The 22,475-nt window shown below is 36.9% G+C and overlaps 1 protein-coding gene across 1 annotated transcript in view; it reads right to left on the bottom strand.

Annotated features, from left to right (window-relative positions):
- Positions 1 to 8,949: 8,949 nt before the first annotated feature.
- The window catches only part of LOC140231841 (GPI inositol-deacylase-like), a 40,861-nt gene continuing 27,335 nt past the window's right edge, over positions 8,950 to 22,475 (bottom strand). The window contains exons 15-21 of the mRNA XM_072311992.1: positions 16,239 to 16,332; positions 15,337 to 15,433; positions 14,641 to 14,814; positions 13,771 to 13,972; positions 12,873 to 13,105; positions 10,686 to 10,793; positions 8,950 to 9,162 (exon numbers count right to left, since the gene is read on the bottom strand). Of these exons, the coding sequence (XP_072168093.1) occupies positions 9,018 to 9,162; positions 10,686 to 10,793; positions 12,873 to 13,105; positions 13,771 to 13,972; positions 14,641 to 14,814; positions 15,337 to 15,433; positions 16,239 to 16,332 (1,053 nt within the window). The 3' untranslated portion in view covers positions 8,950 to 9,017. The remainder of the gene's footprint in view (positions 9,163 to 10,685; positions 10,794 to 12,872; positions 13,106 to 13,770; positions 13,973 to 14,640; positions 14,815 to 15,336; positions 15,434 to 16,238; positions 16,333 to 22,475) is intronic.

Raw genomic sequence — 22,475 nt, 5'->3', positions numbered from 1 at the left:
AACTTGACATCAGTATGATATATGATATTGCAGGTATGATGAATATCAAGAACACACAAAATATTTCAAACAGTTCACTTCCAATATGTCATCAATGACAGTTTTCATCTTAAAGGACAAGTTCACCTCCATTAACATAAGGATTGAGAGAATGTAGCAATATTAGTAGAACACATCATTGAAAGTTTGAGGAAAATCGGACAATCCGTTGAAAAGTTCTGAATTTTTTATGTTTTTGTGCAGTCACCGCTGGATGAGAAGACTACTGCAGTGTATGATGTCACATGAGTACAACAATATAAGGAAAATATAAAGAGAATTTCACAAAATTTCATCTTTTGAAAAAAGTACACATTTCCTTGACTCATTACTGACATACGTTATGGGTAATATTATTCCCATTGCCTTTAGAAAGAGGCAAGTCAAGTGCTCTTTTATTATGCGAAAAAAGTGAAAATACGTTGAATTTTCTTTACATTTTCTTTATACTGTTGTACTCATATGATATCATGAGCCTTAGTAGTCTCCTCATCCAGCAGTTCCAACACAAAATTTTTTAAAAATCATAACTTTTGCATTGATTGTCCAATTTTTCTCAAACTTTCACGCATGTGTTCTACTAATATTGCTGCATTCTCTCAATTCTTATGTTTAGGAAGGTGAACTTGTCCTTTAACCCGTCATATGCTGTGGAGATTTCTCTGCAGAAATGATCACATCATTATCATCAAATTATGTGTATACACTTGTACATGTACTGAAAAAAAGAAATGTTAGATGAACTGAATATAATCATATACATTTGTACATGCTAGCCTTAGAAACAGTATATTTGATCTCAACTGTATTGTCAATTTGAGAATTATATAAAAAAAAAATAATAAATCTAGGAACAAAGAGGCTTTTGAAAGTTCTGCAACAAAAACAAACGATCATTTACGAATAACAAAGGACTCCAATGAAGGATACTATTTCATTCTACCTTGTGAAATGCTTACAACGACGAGTAAATATCTATATACATGTATATATATAAAAAAACAAAAACAAAGCATGAGACCACAAAATAGTGTTTTGTGGGACTTTATGGGTTAATGAGTAAAGCATCCCTTCCAAGGCACTTCCAAAATAATCATTTTCTCACCCTCACACACACACACACACACACAAAATGTTCTAGCTGTGACAAACAATGATGAAAGCAAGTCTACTGCTGTGAAGTAAAGGATTATCTACATTGATTAACATGAAAACCTAGATTCAAAGTCAAGTTGAGTATTCTGATACATGTTATACAAAAATTGATATAGGGCAACGCACACAGCATGACAGGACTAAATCTCTGAATTGCATCATCATTTAACTTCAACTCAATTTTGCACCCTAACTTTCCACTTACACGGCGAAGTCGCAAGTATGAATACACAATAAAATCCACCTACTGATTCGTAATGATGGCAATAATAATCTACATTCACAATGATGACTTCCATACTAATTTTGTGTATAACACACATCATACTATGTTTCACGGTAACGAAAAGAAAAGCAAGTACTTTTTGATTTCTGACTGCGTCCTCTTGGACAAGCATTTCATGAAGTTGGAAGAATAGTTAGTCTTCATCATTCTTAGTCTTATTTCAAGACTTTAAGCTACTGCAAAAGTGAATATTTTCGTGCGACTTATTTTTCGCGCTTGGCACGGTAAGAAAAGTTTTGCGTGTTTTTAATTCCGTGGAATCAAGACGTCAACTATTGGAATGTGTGGCAAGCAAAAATCTTCGCATGCTTTTATTCTCGTGCTAGATTCTGGTTGCTTGAAATGCGCAAAAAATTTCAACACCGCGAAAATTTCCACTTTTACAGTATGACCCCATCACCTCCTGCTGCTTCATAAAATCATGTGCACTAACCATGGAACTGCTGTTGGCACTATTAGTAATTTGTCACATTCTTGCATGATTGTGTTGACACATTGCAAGCAGAATTCAGGAAAAAAAAAACCACACACACACACATAATGTCTACGAGATAGAAATAAGCCACATCATATCAGTAGTGGAAATTTAAAGAACATGCATATCAGTTTATTGCACCAATCAAAGTGGCATTGTCAATCATAATCAAAATAGCAACAATACACACACTATTTCTAGTTTTCTGTCCAAACATGGCATTCTTTGACTCCAGAGCAGTACTGTATCTGCCAAACTACTTACAAAAAAATGGAATGCAATGTAATATAATCATAAAAAAAAAAAGAATGAGAAAACTTCAATGAAAACAGAACACTTTCCTTTCCATGCAAATCATAACACTGGACATAATGATGACATAGGAGTGAGTTTTGGGGAATCTATAATTACTTATCAATTGAACAAAGAAAAGCTTGACACCTGCTTTTCATGCTGAAGAGAATAGTTCGTCGGCTGAGGATGAGAAGGTTGTTAAGATGCGTGAATTAGTGGCAACTTAACGCCCTTCTCATTCTTACCCGACGAGTTGTAAATACACCATTGACAGCAACGTGGCAGAAAATATTGTCTATTATGACATAAACCTTGAATTTCAATCAATCAAATAATTCAGATTATGTACACATATTATGTCTTGCAGACAGCACTGCTTGATGGTTACTTTATACTTCTTTGTCTATGATGACAGAATCAACATCAACTTCATTGATATCATGATATATGCACAGTAACCGTAGCAGCCCTGTTCAAACAGAAACGGCTCCACCAATGAGCTTGAAATGGTAACTTCTGAACACATACATTGTACGTTTAATTCACGTACGAGTGTACCTTACAGCTTGGCTCTTCACACTGTCTGCCACATCAAGTTCATATCACAAATTAAAGATCAATTCATTGCAACTGATTGACAAATTGCCCTACGTTGATGTAGGGCAATTTGTCAATCAGTTGCAATGAAAACATCACGACGGAGGAACTTCATAAATTTGAATAAGATCAATTCACTTTCAAAGATACCTGAGAATGATTTGCCAAAAATTAATATGGTAAAAACAAAATTATGTCTTCATCTAACAGTAATAAACACATAATGCATTATGTGCTACTGTCAAAATACTTTGGTACGCAGTACATGACTGACTGCATTGTTTTCTAGAATGCAGAAATTCATTTTCTACTTCAGCTTCACCACTGGAACAGAAGAGTAAGTCTTGACTCGGGTAAAATTAAACTTGCACTATGTGGTAATAGCACACACACTTTTCGTACTTTGGTCTGAGAATATAACACTATACATTGTTGTAATCTATACTTTACTCCAGAAGTAAAACTCACTTGATATTTTTTGTTTTTCGTTTGTTTGTTTGTTTTGTTTTGTGTCTTGCTTGTACAGTACTATCTGTGCCACAAAAAAGTGAAGAATATAGTAATATTGGACATATTTTTTTTCCAACTCCATCGGCATCACATCAAAGCTTACATGTATAACAGGTTATAATTCAGTGCACTGTTCACATCACCACCACCCCCAGCATAATTCAATTTTTGGTGGCAAATCTTTTTAAAAATGCATAGTTGGATTTTTTATTTTATTTTTGTATGATTAAAAAAATGATGATATCCACATATGAGTCAGTTAGAAACTGTGAAATAATAATAGTAATAATAAATCAACCGACCATCAATGATACAAAATGTATGTAACATATTGAACATCATTTTTAAAATACTACATTCTTACAATTTCACACACCTACGCGCGTGCACACACACACAGTGGATATATGTAGTATTCTTTTAAATAGCTAGACTTGATACACAATGTTCCATGAAGTATTTGAATATTCCACCTCCCATGGTTTGAATCTAATCTACATTAAGAAATTAAGAAAAACAGATATACATCACTTAATATACATTGCTCTAATGCTAACTGTCAAGAAAAAGGCAGAATCAACTTCTTTATCCAAAAAAAAAAAAAAGGAGATCTAAATAAGACAATTTAAAATCTCTGAATACTGGTAGTCTTTTGAAAAAATTAAAGAATGTGTTCTACGATGCAAGATATGGTGGAAATTTTGAATTAAGGCAATTAAATTTTGAAGAGGAAATAGACTAAATGTATGTATCATCAACATTCATATCAATGATTCCCTTTGAAAACAATTGTACACTTTGGAAACAAGGTTAAAAATTCAAAATTACTTGAGAAATAATGATAAACAAAAAAGCTTCAAAACAATAAAAAGGTACTTGGCTTCCAAATTCCAACCAAATATCTTTCTGTGGGTGATATCTGGAGATGAATTAGACGTTGCCATGATCTAGATCTCTATACAAAGAAGCTAGTCAACTGATACACCTCCCCCTCCCCCTCCACCGAATGATGTTTGGCATATGGGTGGGGGGAGGGAGGGCTTATAGCCATATAATGACAGTTACATGAAATCATACATGTACATCATAGGTGACCATGCATCACAAAACGAACAATAAGTCGCACCCCTTGATTTTATGTGAGAACTCAAAAAAGGCAAAATGGGTCAACTGAGTCAATCTTGAGTTTTTTTTATATTTTCTGAAAGAGCTATCCTACGTTATTCTTTAGCTTGGGATCATAACATAAATGGGAAAGTGGGTTTTGAACAGTTTTTCTACAACCCTTTTTGGGGGGAGAGTAAAATGATCAGGTATGTCTCAGAGGCCCTTTTTCATTTCTTGAAATTCTTTGCACACTCTTCACTTTCAAGTCTAATAACTTTTGAAAGGATAACTCTACTGCTTTGAAAGTTGGCATTAATCATGAACAGAATGTGTTAATACAGCACGTTCAATTTTAGCTTAATCTGATAATCCCTTCATTGTTGCTGCTCCTTGTGGTTTACATCCTGTTTTTTTTTTTTTTTTCCCTTTCATCACACAGCTAGCATGGCTTGGTAAAGATTAAGCGCTTGAATAGACCCTGTATTTCAGAGCCTCTTTTCTCAGTTCACACTTTTCCAGAGTGTGTGCTTTCTTTTCAATATTTAGATAGGTTAGGGGAGTCCATTTGAGTTGAGTTATACATCATTTTAAAGCTTAGAGTTCGCTCTTTCAGAATCTGCCTTTAACTGAAAATCCATGTCTTGCGACTTTTTGTTGGTTTTGTGGTGCAGGGTCACATATGGATGGAAATTGGAATATCTTTTACATTTCTCACAAATAGTGTAAATTGAGTGTACAGTTGCATATTTGACGCAAGTTGTTCTTAACGATTCATGTCATACCAAGATGAAGACTTGGAGGAAATTATGGCTTTCAACTACCTGCACTACATCACTACAATATCCATTATATAAACAGCAACTTTAAACTATTGCAGCAGAGGCACTTAAAGCCTACAAACTACTCTATATGCTGAATATTTCGCAAGGTTTTTATTTTCGCGAAATTCCCGAGTCAGGTGCTATTTGTGAAATTAAAGACATGCGAAAATATTGACTCTGATCCCAACGTGGATGTGACGTATGCGTGTACATTCCTCCGTTCAGTACAAGACTCCATGATCGCAAATTTAACCACTCGCAAAATCATCGGGAATTCCCGATTCGCAAAAATTTAGACTCGCGAAATATATGGCGTATACAGTAGTTGGCTGTTGCTACAGCTGAAGTTATGGTCAATTTCCAACCATACTACAAACACACATGAAGGCAAATGTTTGCACAGTTGACAAGATCAGCTTGATAAACATTGACACTCATGCATACAGGTATATGTCGGAACTGTACATACGTTATGATACCCTGGGAACATTGAACCTTGAGGATCATTGAACAATAGAGGGCAGCAAACCAAACACACACCCACACACAAATGGAAGCCATTAGGTTGGAAACTGAGAGCAATTAGATTTCATTGACTACATCACCAAATAGGCCAGAATTCACGAAGGTGGTACAATTGAAACCATGGTTTAAACCATGGACAAAAACCATGGAGCGCCAAGTGTCGCATGGAATATTTCGTTAAAAAATCAGTCATTTCGTCAATGAATTGATTATTTTGTAACGAAATTACAACATTTTGTAACTAAATGAACATTACGTCCACGAAATGATAATTTCGTTAACGAAACGGTCATGTTGTCAACGAAATGACCAATTTCGTAATGAAATATTCCATGCGACACTTGGCGCTCCATGGTTTTTATCCATGGTTTAAACCATGGTTTCATTTGTACCACCTTCGTGAATTCGGCCCATTATGTTTAACAAAACTAAAATGACAGCTTGTTAATATACAAAACTTGCATATGTGTTGGCAGATAAGCTAAAGGACCACTTAACGGCTAGTAGCTATTGCAACCAGTATCAGCAGGGTAATTTAATCAAGAAGTGTTGTGCCTTGGTTGCATCATTCCATATTCACCAAATATCTGGCAGAACTCAACTCATGCAGTGGTTCTGAAAGTGAAGGTTTGGGTAAATATGTGTATATACTGTAAAACGAGAAATGTTCGCGTGCATTTTAATATCGCGAATTTCGCGAGCGCCAAGATTCGCGAAATTAAAATGCACGCGAAATTTCTTATCTACATTATATGCATTGAACGCAAGTGGCAATTCGCGAAAATTTCTTGCCGCGAAAAAGGCCGTCGGCTCCAATTCGCGAAAATTTCGTGCCGCGAATATATCATGTTTTACAGTATATATCACTTAATTCACACTTGAAAGCAGTGAAGTGCTGGCACTACTAAACAGCAATAGCGATGAAGAACTGACCATTTTAATAAGAAAGAGAAAATCTGTCAGCACAGACAGTCACCAAAGAAAGCCATAGGGCAGAAATTTGACAATATACTATGAAGCGGGGAATTTAAGAGAGAAATGATAGGTGATGGACAAAGAACCCAACTGATGTGATTCAGGAAAATAAGAACTTTTTGCCAACTCAAACACAAATATGAGTGGGACACTGAAATATTTTGTAAGAATTAGATTTGATATGTTGTATAATTGTAGTATACATTGGAAGCTATATTGTATCTTGTGGGATAGACCAGACATACAAGAATTATACAATGGATTAGCCACGGCAGTGAGGACTATATTATACAGATATTGCCCTTTTTGAGGTGTTATATAACATTTGTCAGTCCTTTGGGAATTATATTTCCCCAAGACGATACATTTTCCCCAAAGTGCTCAGCACCAGGGGAAAATATTGCCTTGAGGGAAATATATCTCCCATAGGACTATCAAGTGTTATATTACAATGACAAACAAGGCAATATTTGTCATATTATATGGTCTACATGTACATAAATGTGCGTCATTTTGTTCCAGACCTGTCAAATAGCAGCCAGTTAAATTCTGGAATCACATTACCTGATGTGATGTCACTGCAGGCAATATAACGATTTCGATCCACGCTACATTAGTCACGTGATCGCATTATGACCAATCACCAACCAGTATTTATGTAGATCATTTACTTTTAGAATAATACAACACATTTTTGTTTTGTTTTGTTTTGTTTTGTTTTTTTTTGAGTTTGCAGGCTACCATAATGAGTTCAGCAGAGTTGGCTCAACCGCCAGGAGAACTCCAATGTACACTTCATTGAGTATATATAAGGGATGATTGCTTCACTTTCGCTACCTTTGATCGAGACAGTATTCTTTGCATTGCATAAAGTGACACATACTGAAACATATGGAGCTGTCACAGATGTACACACAACTAGTTATGTACATGTATAATGTATCAAGGCTGTATGCATGGTTGGTTTAATGTGTACATTGTATGTACACTGGGTGACCAGATTAATGGAGAACATTCTATATGATATAGATATAGTACATACAGGCTGACCAGATCAGTGGAGAATTTTCTACATAGTATAAAATGTAGCTACAGTACATGTATGCATGTGACAGGAAATACATTATAGCTCACTCAATCTAGAATGACTTAACCCATTCCAGAATATTCTAGGAAGTGCTGGTTGAGTGAGGCACTGCCCTTGTAACCCAATGTGATTGGTAGTTAATTTTGGCAATGATGTTATGCACATATTAGGCAGTGAGTCATCCAGGATTCCTGGATTCCTGGAACTTGGACTTGCTAGTATGTTCAGGTATGTGGCCCCAGGTTGGAGAAAATTACAGAATGTACTAGAAAGGGGTGAATGGATAGTATATAAGCCGGAGAAATTCTGAGGTAGACAGAGTACCCAACACCTCTGCTCTGAGAGTTACGTCACTTCTGGCTTTGAAGCGACTTGTTATAGTCAGTCCTGTGTTACCTGCTGACCTGCTATACAAACTGTGTTTGTGGAGATAAGGCCTGGGAGACATTTTGCCTGCAGAGAATTAATTTGCCTACGTTGGAGATAGACTCCATATTTTAGTGTCAATGGACATTATTACGGCAAAGCTGTGACGGGCTGGATTCCTTGCTGGACATTATAAAGTGAATCATTATTCAACGCATCAACTGGACGTGGTCATCATAACGTTTGGATTTTGAAGTTTCGCTGTGAACATTATGCTGTGGACATATATCGTGGACTTTACCCTGGAATTATAACGTGGATTATTGCAACCAGTGCCTCTGGAGTTACGTCGGAGGATTAATTCGTCGGTGCGTCAAGGATCATTCATCTGTGCATCGAACATCGTATCTGGACATTCTCAGGGGATTATTTGATTTCCAGGGATATTGCATGCAATACGTGTAAGTGATTCCCTTACCAATTTATAATTGTTTCTATTGATCATTATTGTACTGATGTGAAAACCGATTACGAGTCTGTACCCACAATATCACTGTTAATAAACCGCCTGAACATTAGTTGATTGTTTCTTTTGTGCGATCATTCTCAGAGTGATTTTGGTCGTAACAGGAGCATACAAGGAAAATTGGCTGTCTGGTCACAAGACGATTAATCGAGTCTGCCTCCATGGTTGGGCAGAAGTGGAGCAGGCACAAGATCATTTTGCTATGCATAATATGGGCGGGGCACCTATTAGTTGCGGGCAGGTAGAAGGTATCATCAAGACGAGACGACCTGGTTGACGGCCAGCAGGAGGACGGTGGCAGCGATGTAGTAGGAGAGGCGGTACATCGTGTCCATGCCGAAGAGCAAGGCAGCCACGCAGAAGACGTGGACGATCAGGGCTATCGCTTTGGTCAGCGGCCTGAAAGGAATGAAGGACCAGACATGAGGATGTCAGTGGTGAGGTGCGATCTTTGGCATTTGATATTTGATATTTGATATTTATCTAATTCTGCAATTTCATGGCAAACACGTTATATACAAATACGTTTTTCTTTTACATCTGAAGCTATGTACAGTGGCTAATGGCTGGAATGTAAAGGAAGACCTCCGCAGAATTGGAACGGGTAGACACGCCCACTCATGATCAGCCCCGATTCAATGATGTATATGTATGGTAGGATATGGATACTTCACATTGATCAGAAATTTCCTGTAAGGTTTTGGTGAAAGAAATATACTTTAAATGATTTAGGTGTAACGTTCGACAATCAGCTGAAATTCTCAACTCATGTAGACATCATCACAGCAAGTTCAAATCGTAAGATGGGTATTACCAAACGATCATTTTCTTCACTAGATGAACGATCATTCACTCAACTCTACAAATCTATAGTACGCCCATCACTTGAGTATTGCTCCCAGATATGGCACCCTTGCTTGAAAAGGGATACACAGAAGATAGAGAAAGTCCAGAGACGAGCAACCAAGTCAATACCCAACCTCAGAAATCTCACATATCCGGAGAGACTAGCAGAACTGAAATTACCTTCATTAAGTTACCGCAGACACAGAACAGATCTTATCCAAACGTTCAAGATTATGAATGGGCTGGAAGACATTAGACTAAGCAAGTTTTTTAACTTGAGAACTGACAACAGGACTAGAGGGCACAAGTTCAAGGTAACGAAGAACAGATGCAAAACTAAAAAACGGTCAAATGTCTTCTCACAGCGTATCATCACGAAATGGAACAATCTCCTGGACTTTGTGGTAAACAGTACATCACTCAGCTCTTTCAAATCCAGCTTGGAGAAAGCATGGAAATCAAAAAAGGACAAATACAACCCCGAACAACAATTCTTATGCTCATGTTCTCACTAAAACCGCACAGCACAGAAAACAAAAGTTTGCTAGTTACCGTATCCAGATGATGGAGCAGCAGAGGGGCAAATAAGTTCGGTATAACTTTAACGCCCACAACCAGGTATGTTAACCAGGTATGTTAAATCTATGCCAAAACAGTACTCTACCTTGCTCTCAAACGTTTGCTGAGATCGAAAAAGCATGCCTTCAAAATTTTACGTATGCAAAAGTAAGCCATTTGCGGTTGCATTCACTTTCTGTTGAGTGGGAAAATACAATGTATGCTTTGATCTAAAGCTAATATAAAAATTATGCATGAACTTGACAAAAGTTAATTGTACCAGTACTTCATTATATGCTTTCAGATTCTCTAAATATTGCAAAGTTTTAGCATGTGACTTTTGTGATTATCACATGAAGTTTTTATATTAATTGAGCCTATGAACGTTGGCATCATTCCCTAACTCGCTGGTTCTTCTGGTTGGCTCTTCTTCAAATGGTGCAATTGACATCTTACATCAAGGTACAAAGACAAGCAGAAGGGCTACCCATCTGTTGGCCTGCAAAATCAATACTCACCCTTTCTTGGGAACGGTGTAAGCTGGGTCTAGGAGCACGGAGAGAGCTGCCAGCACAACCAGGGTAGGGTATAGTGCTGGATCTCTATCAAGGTTATAAACTTCACGTCTGCAATGATGAAATGGATGTTAAATTCACAAAGAAGGCTGTATCACTACGTCAAACCCAACACATCGATTCCCAGTACAGTTTAACCTCTCGTATCCGGACAAGTCGGGACCGGGGCTCATCCGGATAAGGGATTTGGCCGGATACGAGAGACTCAATGCTTTATACATGTACATATACACACACATGTACTGATGTAGCCCACTGTGGTACCACATGTAGTAATGTGTATACTGCAACCTTTTCATTGTTACACTCAGTAACAGCCCCCAAAATAGAGGTTCGTGTTTGCAAGAATGAAATCATTTTCTTTTATAAATTCTTGGGATGATTTCCCTAAATAATTATTAAGAAATGTATCAAGTATATGTAATTCATGTGTGTTTGTGTAGGAGTTCTCAAGGAGTTGGGAATCCCCCTTTCCTCCCGTAATTATTAAAAAAAAAAAAAAATCACGGCGAGATTGCGTCTGTATAATAGAGAGATCCGGATAAAGGGAGGCCGGATAAGAGAGGTTCAACTGTACTCGTCTGGTTGTTGTTTACATTTACACTGTATACAAAATTATACACTGTATACAAAATTATGCACTGTAATTTTCCTTTCTAAATTGCCACATATTGAATAATTCACTCTTAGTTTCTATGCAGTTTCTATTAGCCATTTAACACTTTGCAAACTTAACATTCTTTATTTCATCCTGATACATTTAGCAGTGAACTATAAAGAGGGCAATTTTTCTGTTGAATTATACTGCATGAGCATATCTTGTGTATATTGTATCTACCTGAAGAGGAGAATATGAGACCCTGCACCTCAAAACAAACAAAAAGTCGCCAGACATGAATTTTTAGTTAAGACCATATTCTGAAAGAGCAGACTTTAAGCTTTAAAATGATGTATAACTCAAATCAAATGGACTCTCCTAACCTATCTAAATATTGGAAAGAAAGCACAAACTCAGGAAAAGTGTGAACTGAGAAAAGAGCCTCTGAAGTACAGTGTCTATTCAAGCGCTTAATCTTTACCAAACCGTGCTGGCTGTGCAATGAATGGGACAAAAAACAGGAAGCAAACCACCAGAGTAACAACAATGAAGGGATTATCAGATTAAAATGAAATTAAGCATGCCTCATTATTACATTCTGTCCATAATTAATGCCAACTTTCAAGCAGTAGCACTATCCTTTCAAAAGTTATTAGAGTTGAAAGTGAAGAGTGTGGACAAGGTTTTTCAGAAATGAAAAAGGGATTCTACAGACACACCTAATCACACTATTCTACCAAAAATGTTCGAGATAAACTGCTAAAAAAAACACACTTTCCTGCCCGTTTTATGATACCAAATTTTAGCATAATGTAAAAGAAGACCCGCTCTTTCAGAAAATATGAAAAAGTCAAGTTCGGCTAGGTTGACCCATTTCACTTATTTTCAGTCCTCACTCAAAATCAGTGTGTGCGACTTTATGTTCGTTTTGAGGTGCACGGTCATATATAATCGGAAGATGTTTTTCTTTTCTACCTACAATCTTCTTTATGTTTGTCGTATCCTTCAGCACAGATACGTCTCTTTGGAAGTAGACACTAAAAGATTTTTTTTTCTTCTTCTTCTTCTGTATTACACAAAGAGCATTACTATCAAATGGCATACAATATTACATGATCCGCAAGGACTGAAAGCCTCATCACTTTTCAATGGTATTGCCACATGCCTAGCAGAATAATGCGCACTTGATACAGCTGTGAAAAAGAAAAGCTTGGTTTCCTTGCATCATCATTGAAAATAGCCATGTGGTGACACTCACCATCACCAGGAAGAAAATGACAAAAATTGACAAAACATAATTGCCAGAGGGCCTATACACACTAGACAAGCATGTCCTTGACCAAATATTAGAGCTTTATGCCTTCCTATCAGTACTATGATGGTATGTCCAAGTTTGTTGACATATTTGTCGACTTTGACACACAATTTCATTACTGCTGTTTCTTTTTTACCTTACTTTATCTTAAAGTTAAGTAAAACTGGCACACCAGTGATGTTCGGTTTATGTGGTACTTTCAGGTACTCCATCTTACCTCATATTTTTCACCCACACGGCTAACGACGGTACATTGAGCAGCGTGAGCAGGAGCAGTAATATCATCACAGAGAAGTGAAAAGAGAGACTGGTGTTTGCCACATCTAGTGGAGTAGGGGGAGCTGCTTCCTTGTCAGAGGGAGCCGATCCGTTCTCCTGAGATTTGGCATCAATCTCCGCAGTCTGCTCCTTCTGCTGTGTATCTTTGTCCTGTTCTGAAGTACTCTGTGACTGAAGAAACAGTAGAAAAGAAACAATAACAAATGATCTCCCACTCCACAACAATTATCCTAAATATAACTGTCCCCTGGAAAATGTTCCCCCATAACAAGATTTGCTCAAAACAGAGTACCTGTTATCAATTAGAGAATATGATGAATTTTTATGTTTAAGACTTAAACATTTTATGGTGCATCCCGGCAAACTCTTAGCCCATTTAGCCTGACTGGCCTTCAATTGGTGTAAAACTTTTGTATCTTCCACAGAAGATTTCTTTACTAATTGTTTCATAAAAGCCTGTGTTTTATATCTGGAGTCTGCTGTAAAAAGGGAAAGTTCTCATGGAGTCTGATTTGCACGATAGATATCACGCTGACAGTCTGGAATAGTTTTGTGAATACTGTATACGCTGAATATTTTGTGAGGTTTTTATTCTAGTGAATTTTGCGAGTCACGTGTTACAGTATGTATTTGCAAAATTAAAGACACGCAAAAATAATGACTCTTATCCCGATATGAATGTGACACACACGTATACATTTCTCTGTCAATACAGTTGTCAATGATCATGAATGTAACCACTCGCGAAATCATCGGGAAGTCCCGATTTGCATAAGTAGACTTGCTAAATATAGGGCGTATACAGTAAGTGACATCTAATCTCCATGGCAACATACCAGGTTGAGGCAGGTCTTGAGGAGGTGGGCTCTGGCCTGGAGTGCAATGACCTTCAGGAGGTAGAGCACGGTGAGGATGATGAGCACGAGGGTACTGGAAGCACCCAGGCACACCCCACTCAATCCTCCCAGGACGGCGTAGAGCAGCAGGGAGTAGCCAAGGCTTCCGGCAGACTGGTCACTATCCAAGGCAATGCTGGTGCTGGTGGGCAGGAGATGAGATTAAGGAACAGATGATGTGAAATCACATATGGGGCATAGGATGCTACATGCCGGATATAATGTACAGCAAAAAATTTTTGTGGCATGTGACTGCATTCAATGCATATAGTGTAGACAAGAATTTTTGCACAAAATGCAGGCATTTTAATTTTGATCATCTTGGTTCTTGCAAAATTAACTAAAGTGCATGTGAAAATTTCTGGTTTTACAGTCAAAATCAGCCATAGTTTTGGACTGATCTTGATTGAGCCTGAGCCAGTATTGTGATCATTGCACCCAGCTATGGATAATTCATAATCTACACAAATTGAAGAGAGGAAGCCGCGCAGGGGGGGAAAAAAAAATATCACAAAGACTAAGTGGATGTGCCACTTGCTCTCACCTTCACCTGTGTCTAGCAATGCTTGGTGTTGCAAATTAGCCTCATTTTTCAGCCATTATTCTTTATCGAAAGGCAACACCAAGGAGGGCTTAAAAAAGAGGAAACATTGTCAGCTTTTGAAGAATTTTTGTTTGTGTATATACTTTCTGGATTGGACACATGTCAAGAAGATTTGTTACAAATTCTTTGAGTAACATTTTTGCACACATTTCATGAAATCACCTGGCGAAAAGTCACAGCACACACAAACAAACATTGTAAATTACCCTTTGAAGAGGGAGAAAAACCGGCCGAGTATTTGCACATCCATTTCCAGGAGACCGCCCAGGATGCTGAGAATGCCGTAGCCGAGCACAAAGAACAGGATCGGGAGGAGACCAAAGTTGATGCCCTGCCTGTCCAGAATATTGAAATCGTGGGCTGCAGCCAAATCCGGAAGTCTGTCCAGGACATGCAAAAGTGCAATGAAAGTGAGTCATAAAATTCCCAGATGAACGCTGCAGAAACTCATATCAAAAAATTATTTAAAAAATTCTGAAACTCTTTGAAACCAAAACATGCCGGACATCGACTACAAGTACATGATCTGAAACTACAAATGTATGCTCATATACTTCCTAATTTAAAACAATGTACACGAGTATGACAGCTGTGGAGCTAATTCAATTGTTGCACACAGTTAACTGAGAAGCCTAGATGCTTCTCATGCAGTCCCTGTATCTATGATATCAGAACATGACCCTTCGATGAATTACCAGGGTAAATAACTTTAATGAAATAAAATAAATGAATAAATCTTAAATCAATTTTCAAGCGCTCTAGATACAAAATCACTGACTAAGATAAACCACAAAATTTCCATATGTTTTTTTTTTTTTTCACTTTTCAAATCAAATATATGTTTGGAACAAGCTGAATGTTTATGCAGAGTGTGATGGCTGGGAATCCATCTCCAAACTCACATCCGTGGAAGAAGGGCTTTGATGAGTGCGACAAAAGGGGCAACCATGTATGGCTTGCAATGCGTTGACAAAATATCCGTATACACTTCTAATTTCTCTGCAAAAGGCAAGAAAACAAAGAGACAACATGAGATTATCCATTTTAGAAACATATCACATAGAGAAACAGCTGATAAATATTCACTCTTGAAATTAACACATCAAATGAACATCATTTTAAATCCTTTTAATCATTCTTTTTTTTTTTACGCCTCTTTTTCTGAAATACAGTCTGACATAACTCATTGACTTTTTAGCAAATATTAGACTGTCATGAAGGAGTACAAACAATATCCATAACACTTATGACAAATCAAAACATATTAGTCCATATGTCATCATCAATGTACCATGGACGGTCTTAAATTTGGTGTTGTTGTTTGCTTATTTGTCTGTTGATTTGTTTTTTATTTTTTATTTCTTGCAGTGGGGTTCCCTTGCACAGCAACAACCTTTCAACCAGTGAGGTTTGTGTAATAGTTACAGTGAAGGGTGGATGACATAAGCTACTGCTGGTCTGGAAGGTGTTTCATTTTTTCCCAAAAGTTTTTCAACTTGGAATTCTTCAATCTGAAACTTCTTCAACCTGGAATGTCGGCTGAGATTTCCACTGAATATCAATACCCCCCTCCCGCAAAAAAAAAAAAAAACAACAAGAAACTGTCTTCGACATTGTAATGCTCATACATCCATTTCACAATCATTTCTAGCAATGGTCGGGTAAAACTTTTGATACAAGACTGATGACTCAGAGAATACACTCAAACTAATGTGCGAATGGGCACCTACAGTGTATCTTTCAGAACAATACTTCTTTCTTGTATCAAAACGCAACATTGGCCCCTAAATCAAAGTCTACTCACTCTTAGCATCAACGTTCCTCAGCAGGAAAGACACTGCCAGCAGTGCTACCACGACGACAAAACCTGGCAGCAGGGTGCCATAGAAACGCATCATCTGGGGAGACAAGGTGGGAAAATGAGCGATGAAAGAAAATGACTGGGGCGTCATGGCAACTCTGCAATCACTGGCATGTAAAGGTGGAAATTTTTGCAGTGTGGAAATATTCATGCATTTCGCGCAACCAGAAGCTAGTGCAAAATAAAAGCATGTGAATATTTTTGCATGCTACAATATGTATATGTTCCAGTAATTAATGTCGTAATTCTGCGGAATTAAAAACATGTGAAATTTGCCTTACCCAGCTGAACGCAAAATACTACTCAAGCGAAAATATCCACTTTTACAGTAATATGAGCACGATGTAGTTTTAGGCTGAAGCACAATCATCCCTGAAGGTTGGTGAGTGCATTCAAAACTTACCAGGCAAGAATACTACTGTATTTTATAAGCTGTTATATTTTCATACAGATATTTTTGTGAATGATGAGGTGACGGACATTTTTGCAAGATGCTGTTTTTGCAAATTGTCACAGAGGCTGTCGTTAGTGCACGATTACCCTAGCGCACAGCGACTTTTTTTGTGTGTTGTTACATTTGTGAAAATTAAGCCCTTGTGAAAATAACAGCTCATACAGTAGTATGCCAAGAAATTTGGAGATCATGGCATTTAATTGAGAAAATTTGGTCTGTTTGTTTGCATGTTCATTCCTATCACGAGTGGAAGATGGGAGGGAAGAGAAAAAATATCATTATCATTTCATGCTTTTTGTTATGTAAAGCTACCTGAGGGATATTTTCCTGAATGATTTTTGGTCTTCATTATTCCCTGTGTGTGTGTGTGCGTGTGTGCGTGTGTGCATATTTCTCTCTCTCTCTCTCTCTCTCTCTCTCTATCTTTCTACATCTGTCTCTCTTCGACTTGCAAAGTCCCTAATAGCCAGAAGCCCCGCAAACGACGGTGATCCGTTCTGGTTGGGTATGCAAGAAATTATCACTTGACCGAAACCCTTCAACTCAACTACTGCTGCCGCTTTTGTCTGCCGATGATCTTCCAGCGCTCTGTTGACTTGTGAAGTGAGTTGATATGGGCAACCGCAGGGCTTGTGCAACATCCCTTACAAACCCACAAACCAACAAAATATCTATCAAGGTCAGTGAGCGTCTTCATGTATACTACTCATCATTTTTTTTTTCTTCCAGAAGGCAATTGTGCAGAAAGATTATTCTCTCTCTCCTAATCTTTCTGAGCTAAAGAGAATGGTAAGGATTCTCTTAGGATCGGCTGCTGCTTCAGAGAAGTTCACTTTGGGAAACCATTTTTATGGCTTCAACTGAGGCCGTGCCTGGCAAAGCGAGCAAGATTTCATAAAATAGTTTGGAGCCTGGTTTCTTGAACTGTGCAAGCTCAGACAAGATTTGATGTATTTGAAGTAGAAATCAATGATGCATTGAAGAAAGGGCCACAAAAATATGTGATTGGGCTCTCCTCTTTTAACTACAAAACAGGTATCAAATGAACTTGGGTCCACTCATTAACTTATGAACACAGGTGTTACATAAACTTGGAAGATTTTATAATCAGCCTGATCCCTCCTCAAAAAAATTGAAGAATTCATGCTTTCTTCAGTTGGAGGCCTCCGATCCTTTACAAGGAAATGTTTTTTTAAAATGAATCAGGAAATTTTCACAAAGTGTAAATTACTGACCTCTGTTTCACTGAGAATATCTAGCTGATTTTTTTTTTTCTAAGCAATCAAATATCCCCTCAAAATAATTGGTCACATCACACTTTGTATGTTTTGCCAGGAAAAGGACCAAAAAAAAAAAAAAAAACAAATACTTTTGTCAATTTTCTTCAGCCATCTGTTAAGGCAGATTACTGAATTGGCACCTTCAATGAATAAAAAATATCAATGGATCAAGTTATAGATATGAATAGAATTGGAAGTAGGAAAGTTTAACCTTGTGCATACGTACATACACAAATTAGGGTTTTAAATTGTCACAGAGGAGAGCTGTTGGAAAAGTTTGTCTCAGGGTCTATTCATGGTTTTCATCACATAGGATAGCAAAATACAGCCAAATTTTTAAACTTAATCTACTTACATATGATGCAATTTATGTATTTGATCAAGACTGGCATTCAAATTGTCTCTCTCTCTACCTGAATATGATGCAATTTATGTATTTGATCAAGACTGTTATTCAAAATACATATACTTATCTCTCTACCTCTCTCTAACCTTCTCCCCCCCCCCACCTCCCTCTCTATGATTATCTTTCTCTTTTATTATGCTCTTTCTGGCTAAGCATTGACATGCAGTTAGACCAGGCCAAACATGCTGAATAAATATTGAAAGACAAATTATATGTGTGTATGAATTGCAAAATGGTGTTTGCTGTCGACAATCATTACAATAACTACATGTATGTTCTTCATCACCCAGATCATCCATTGAACCAAATGTATCACAGAGTACTGTCATAACTTTAAGTAGCATCAGCACTGATAGAAGCAGGAAGAAGAAGAAGAAGAAGAAGAAGAAGAAGAAGAAGAAGAAGAAGAGGAAGAAATTCTTGGTGGCCCAGAATTGGAGCGTTAATTGGGATCTCCATTATCACACCCTCACTTGACACTCCCATAAATAGTAACCAAACTGAAAGATTGTGAGAGCCGGAACTATCATGGTTGAGTGCAGAATCAGAGGGTACTGATTGTAAGGTTCCCTGGTACTTTCTATCAAACCATTCTTTTTATAGTTGTGTGAGGAGTACAAGAGGTTGCTATAAATTCAGAACTAAAAGAAGAAAGTGACTGATTACGAAACAAACCGACAGGCTTGTCAGAGTTGATGCTTCGGTAAATTTGCATGACTTGCATGAAAAAACGAAAAGAAAGTGAGCTTCCTACCACCTTGAGATGGGGCCGCTACAGAGGGCAAGAAAAGATCTTATTACGGACCAATGGATAGGAACTGTTAGTAGGCATGGTCATTACAATCAAAAGAAAATTTGGTTGGTTTTATCTACTCAAGCTTTTGTCTGTAAATTTCCCTGGAGTTGTTCGTGAAGTGAATTGGTGATGGCTGTGAAGAGGAAATTCCCCCCACACATTAAAGCCCATCATGATCATCCATCCGACCCTGAAGGATATTTGAAGGGGTCGGTGCATTATAGTGCTAACCCACACAATGTTCATTTTGAGATAATCGCTTTTGAAAGTTTGAAAAAATCCATAAATCAGGTTAATGACTCGAGAAGGCCAATTTTTTCGTACATGAACCTTTACATACTCAAGATTGAATAGTGTCTTGGGGAAATTTACTACGCTGATATTTTGGCGGATTTAAGAGGATTTTTCAAGTCACATTTTGAATTTGTGGCTTAGCACTTTATTGCAGCCAAATCCATCGTGTATACAAATACTCTTTATTTTTTGAAAACTCACAAAATATCAATGCCTCTTCACTTAAAATGGAAAATTAATGTAATATTTGAGTTTCTCTCCTTCGTGACGTGAAATTGAAATAAGATATACTTGTTTTAACTGTCTGTATTGTATAATCTGTGTGAATTATGAAGAAAAACTTTGCATATATTTCAGACGCAAATACGCGCACAGAATCAATCATACACGCATAAAGACATCTTGAAATGTGGATATTAAACAACTTCAACAATTCAAGTTTTAAAAGACAAAGCATTCAGTGTCATACAAATAATATGATTTGTTTGGGGGGTTATATCTCATTGAGGATTTCACATCTTCCGTGTACCTAAAAGCAGGCAAAGAGTCCCTTCTTCAGCATTATGCATATAACACATTTTAAATTTAGAGTATCTAGATAAGAGAAAATAAAGTAAAATGGTACATATCAACATATTCCAGAGATTATTATGTCTTTTGTTAAAAGGGAATAAAATACCATAAAGTAGACATTAAGGCCATGTTTAGCTAGATTGGTTTTCTTGTTCAGGGTATCAAAATCACCAACAGTACTCTAAAATCCGTCCTTCTATGACAACGAATTTACCCCCCCCCCCAAAAAAAAAAAAAAAAAAAAAAAGATAGTGTGGCATGAGAATTATGACTGTATATGCCTCAATGAATCCTCCTCCTCCATGTTCGTTGGTAAATGCAGGCTGTGTGAAATTATGCAGGAAAGTTCTTATCACAAAATAATTGACTAACTCTTAATGGCCAAAAATCCATGAAAAGAACATTTTTAAAAATTGGGAAAAAATCTCTTTGGAAGTCTGAACACTTATTAATTTCGTATATTCGGATAGACCATACAAGCAATGTGCTGAATAAGACCAAAATAGCCTACGTATTATACCAAGTTTGTGTGTTTTTATACCCCATATGCACGTTTTCAGACTACATTTGGATCATGAAGATCATTTAGGAACAAGAAAAAAATGTTCTCATGTCAGAGCTGTTACGGTGACAAAAACGTACACGAAAAAATGAAAATCTATATGCTTTCAATTAGTTTTATCAATCACAAATCTCCAATTTAATTTGAAGGAAACTTTCTTTTTTTGTAAATTAATCTTGAAAACAATCCTGTGAAAAAAAAATGACTGTGACTTTTGTAACAGAATACAGCAAATACATTTTCTTTCCAACATGGAGACTTCTTCATAAAAATGCATGATAAATACAGAGTTTAAAGGGTAAATTCAGTAGTGAAAAAAGGGAGCTATTGACTCACAATCAAATTACGATAAAAAAACACTATACTATCAGCATTGATGCTTTAAATTCTGCTTTGATTGCTTTCAACGTTTATTGATTTAAATTGAGAAACCGTATAGAGGTATCAACAACGTGGAACTATGAATTCTATACGACAGCGTTAGATTTGAAAAATAATGTTTGCAGTTATATCATAAATGTAACATCCTTTCAAAGGATGTTAAACATGTAAGTATCGTGTCTCGGTTATGTAAGAAACTACTGGGAAGCACAGCTGTATTGACAGCGGCAGGATTTTTTTTTTGAAGATTTGAGGTAAATAAATCGATATTAAAATGCATTTTGTTTTCATCCATTTTCTACTGTCTATAGCTAATCCCCCTAAATATGGCTGTGAAAGCATAGCAAAATTGCATTTTATTCAAAAGAAGTTACAAATAAATCAATGACAATTTATAATGTTGCTACACATAACTCTGTAAGAATTACAGATAAGAACAGATAAGGCACATGTCCAACCGTCCAGCTATCCGTACATTTTTTACCCATATGAACGTTTTCAGATCACACTTGCATCGGGAAAAATAATAAATTTAGAGACAATACACTTATTACAATAAGCCATTTTGATGAAAAAACCACACATAACAAATGAAGATTTATATTTTGAATATATTTCATCAGTTATTTAACTACTGATTAATTTTGAGGAAGCTTTCCTTTTGAAGCGAAATGTCAGCATGAATAAAATGCTAACCCACTAATGAAACTTTAAGTTGCTGGGACAGACCATGAACGTTGATTAATTTTCTTATAGGTTATAATGCACAATGATAAAATACTCCTAAAACCAGTGATTGTGGTATTTTGGTGATAGGTTCAACAAAAATAAAAAACTGGCAAAAAATGTCATGATCACTAGAATTAGCATAAAAATAGTGCTAACCCCAACAGTACAAAAATTAACAAAAAATACTCATTAAATGCTTAAAATTTCATCAATAATTATCTCATCTCCATTTTCATCACTGGCAGAAGAGTACAAGTTATGTTATGAATCAGAATCACTCATTTTTGCAGATGAAAAAGTTTCCTCACTGTTCAGATTTAGATATTTTTATGCCACCCTTCTGTCTGCTACCATGGAGGTCGCCATCTTGAAAAGTGTGGCTTAGCATTATATTCCTGCCTAGAAGATGTGATTAATTTTCGGGGCAAAAAGATGACTGCATTAAAAAACCCATTTATTGCTTAAATTTCAAGATGACATTTTTAGGGATTATAGAGCTGTGATTCAGGATGGTGTAAATGCATGTAACTCATTTTTCACCAAAGTGTGGGTTAACACTATAATGCACCGACCCCTTCATTTGGAAAGCCCCCTGTCTAGGACTGCTGGCGGGCAGTCCAGTGGATTTTGGTGTCCAAAGCAGAAGGGATTTTTCACTGAGGTCCCCTGCTCTTCCCCCTCCACCCCTACCCCCATGCTCATCTC

The sequence above is a fragment of the Diadema setosum genome, chromosome 8 (assembly GCF_964275005.1).
Source record: "Diadema setosum chromosome 8, eeDiaSeto1, whole genome shotgun sequence".
NCBI classification, from domain to species: Eukaryota; Metazoa; Echinodermata; class Echinoidea; order Diadematoida; family Diadematidae; genus Diadema; species Diadema setosum.
This window is presented reverse-complemented; position numbering and strand designations above follow the sequence as displayed.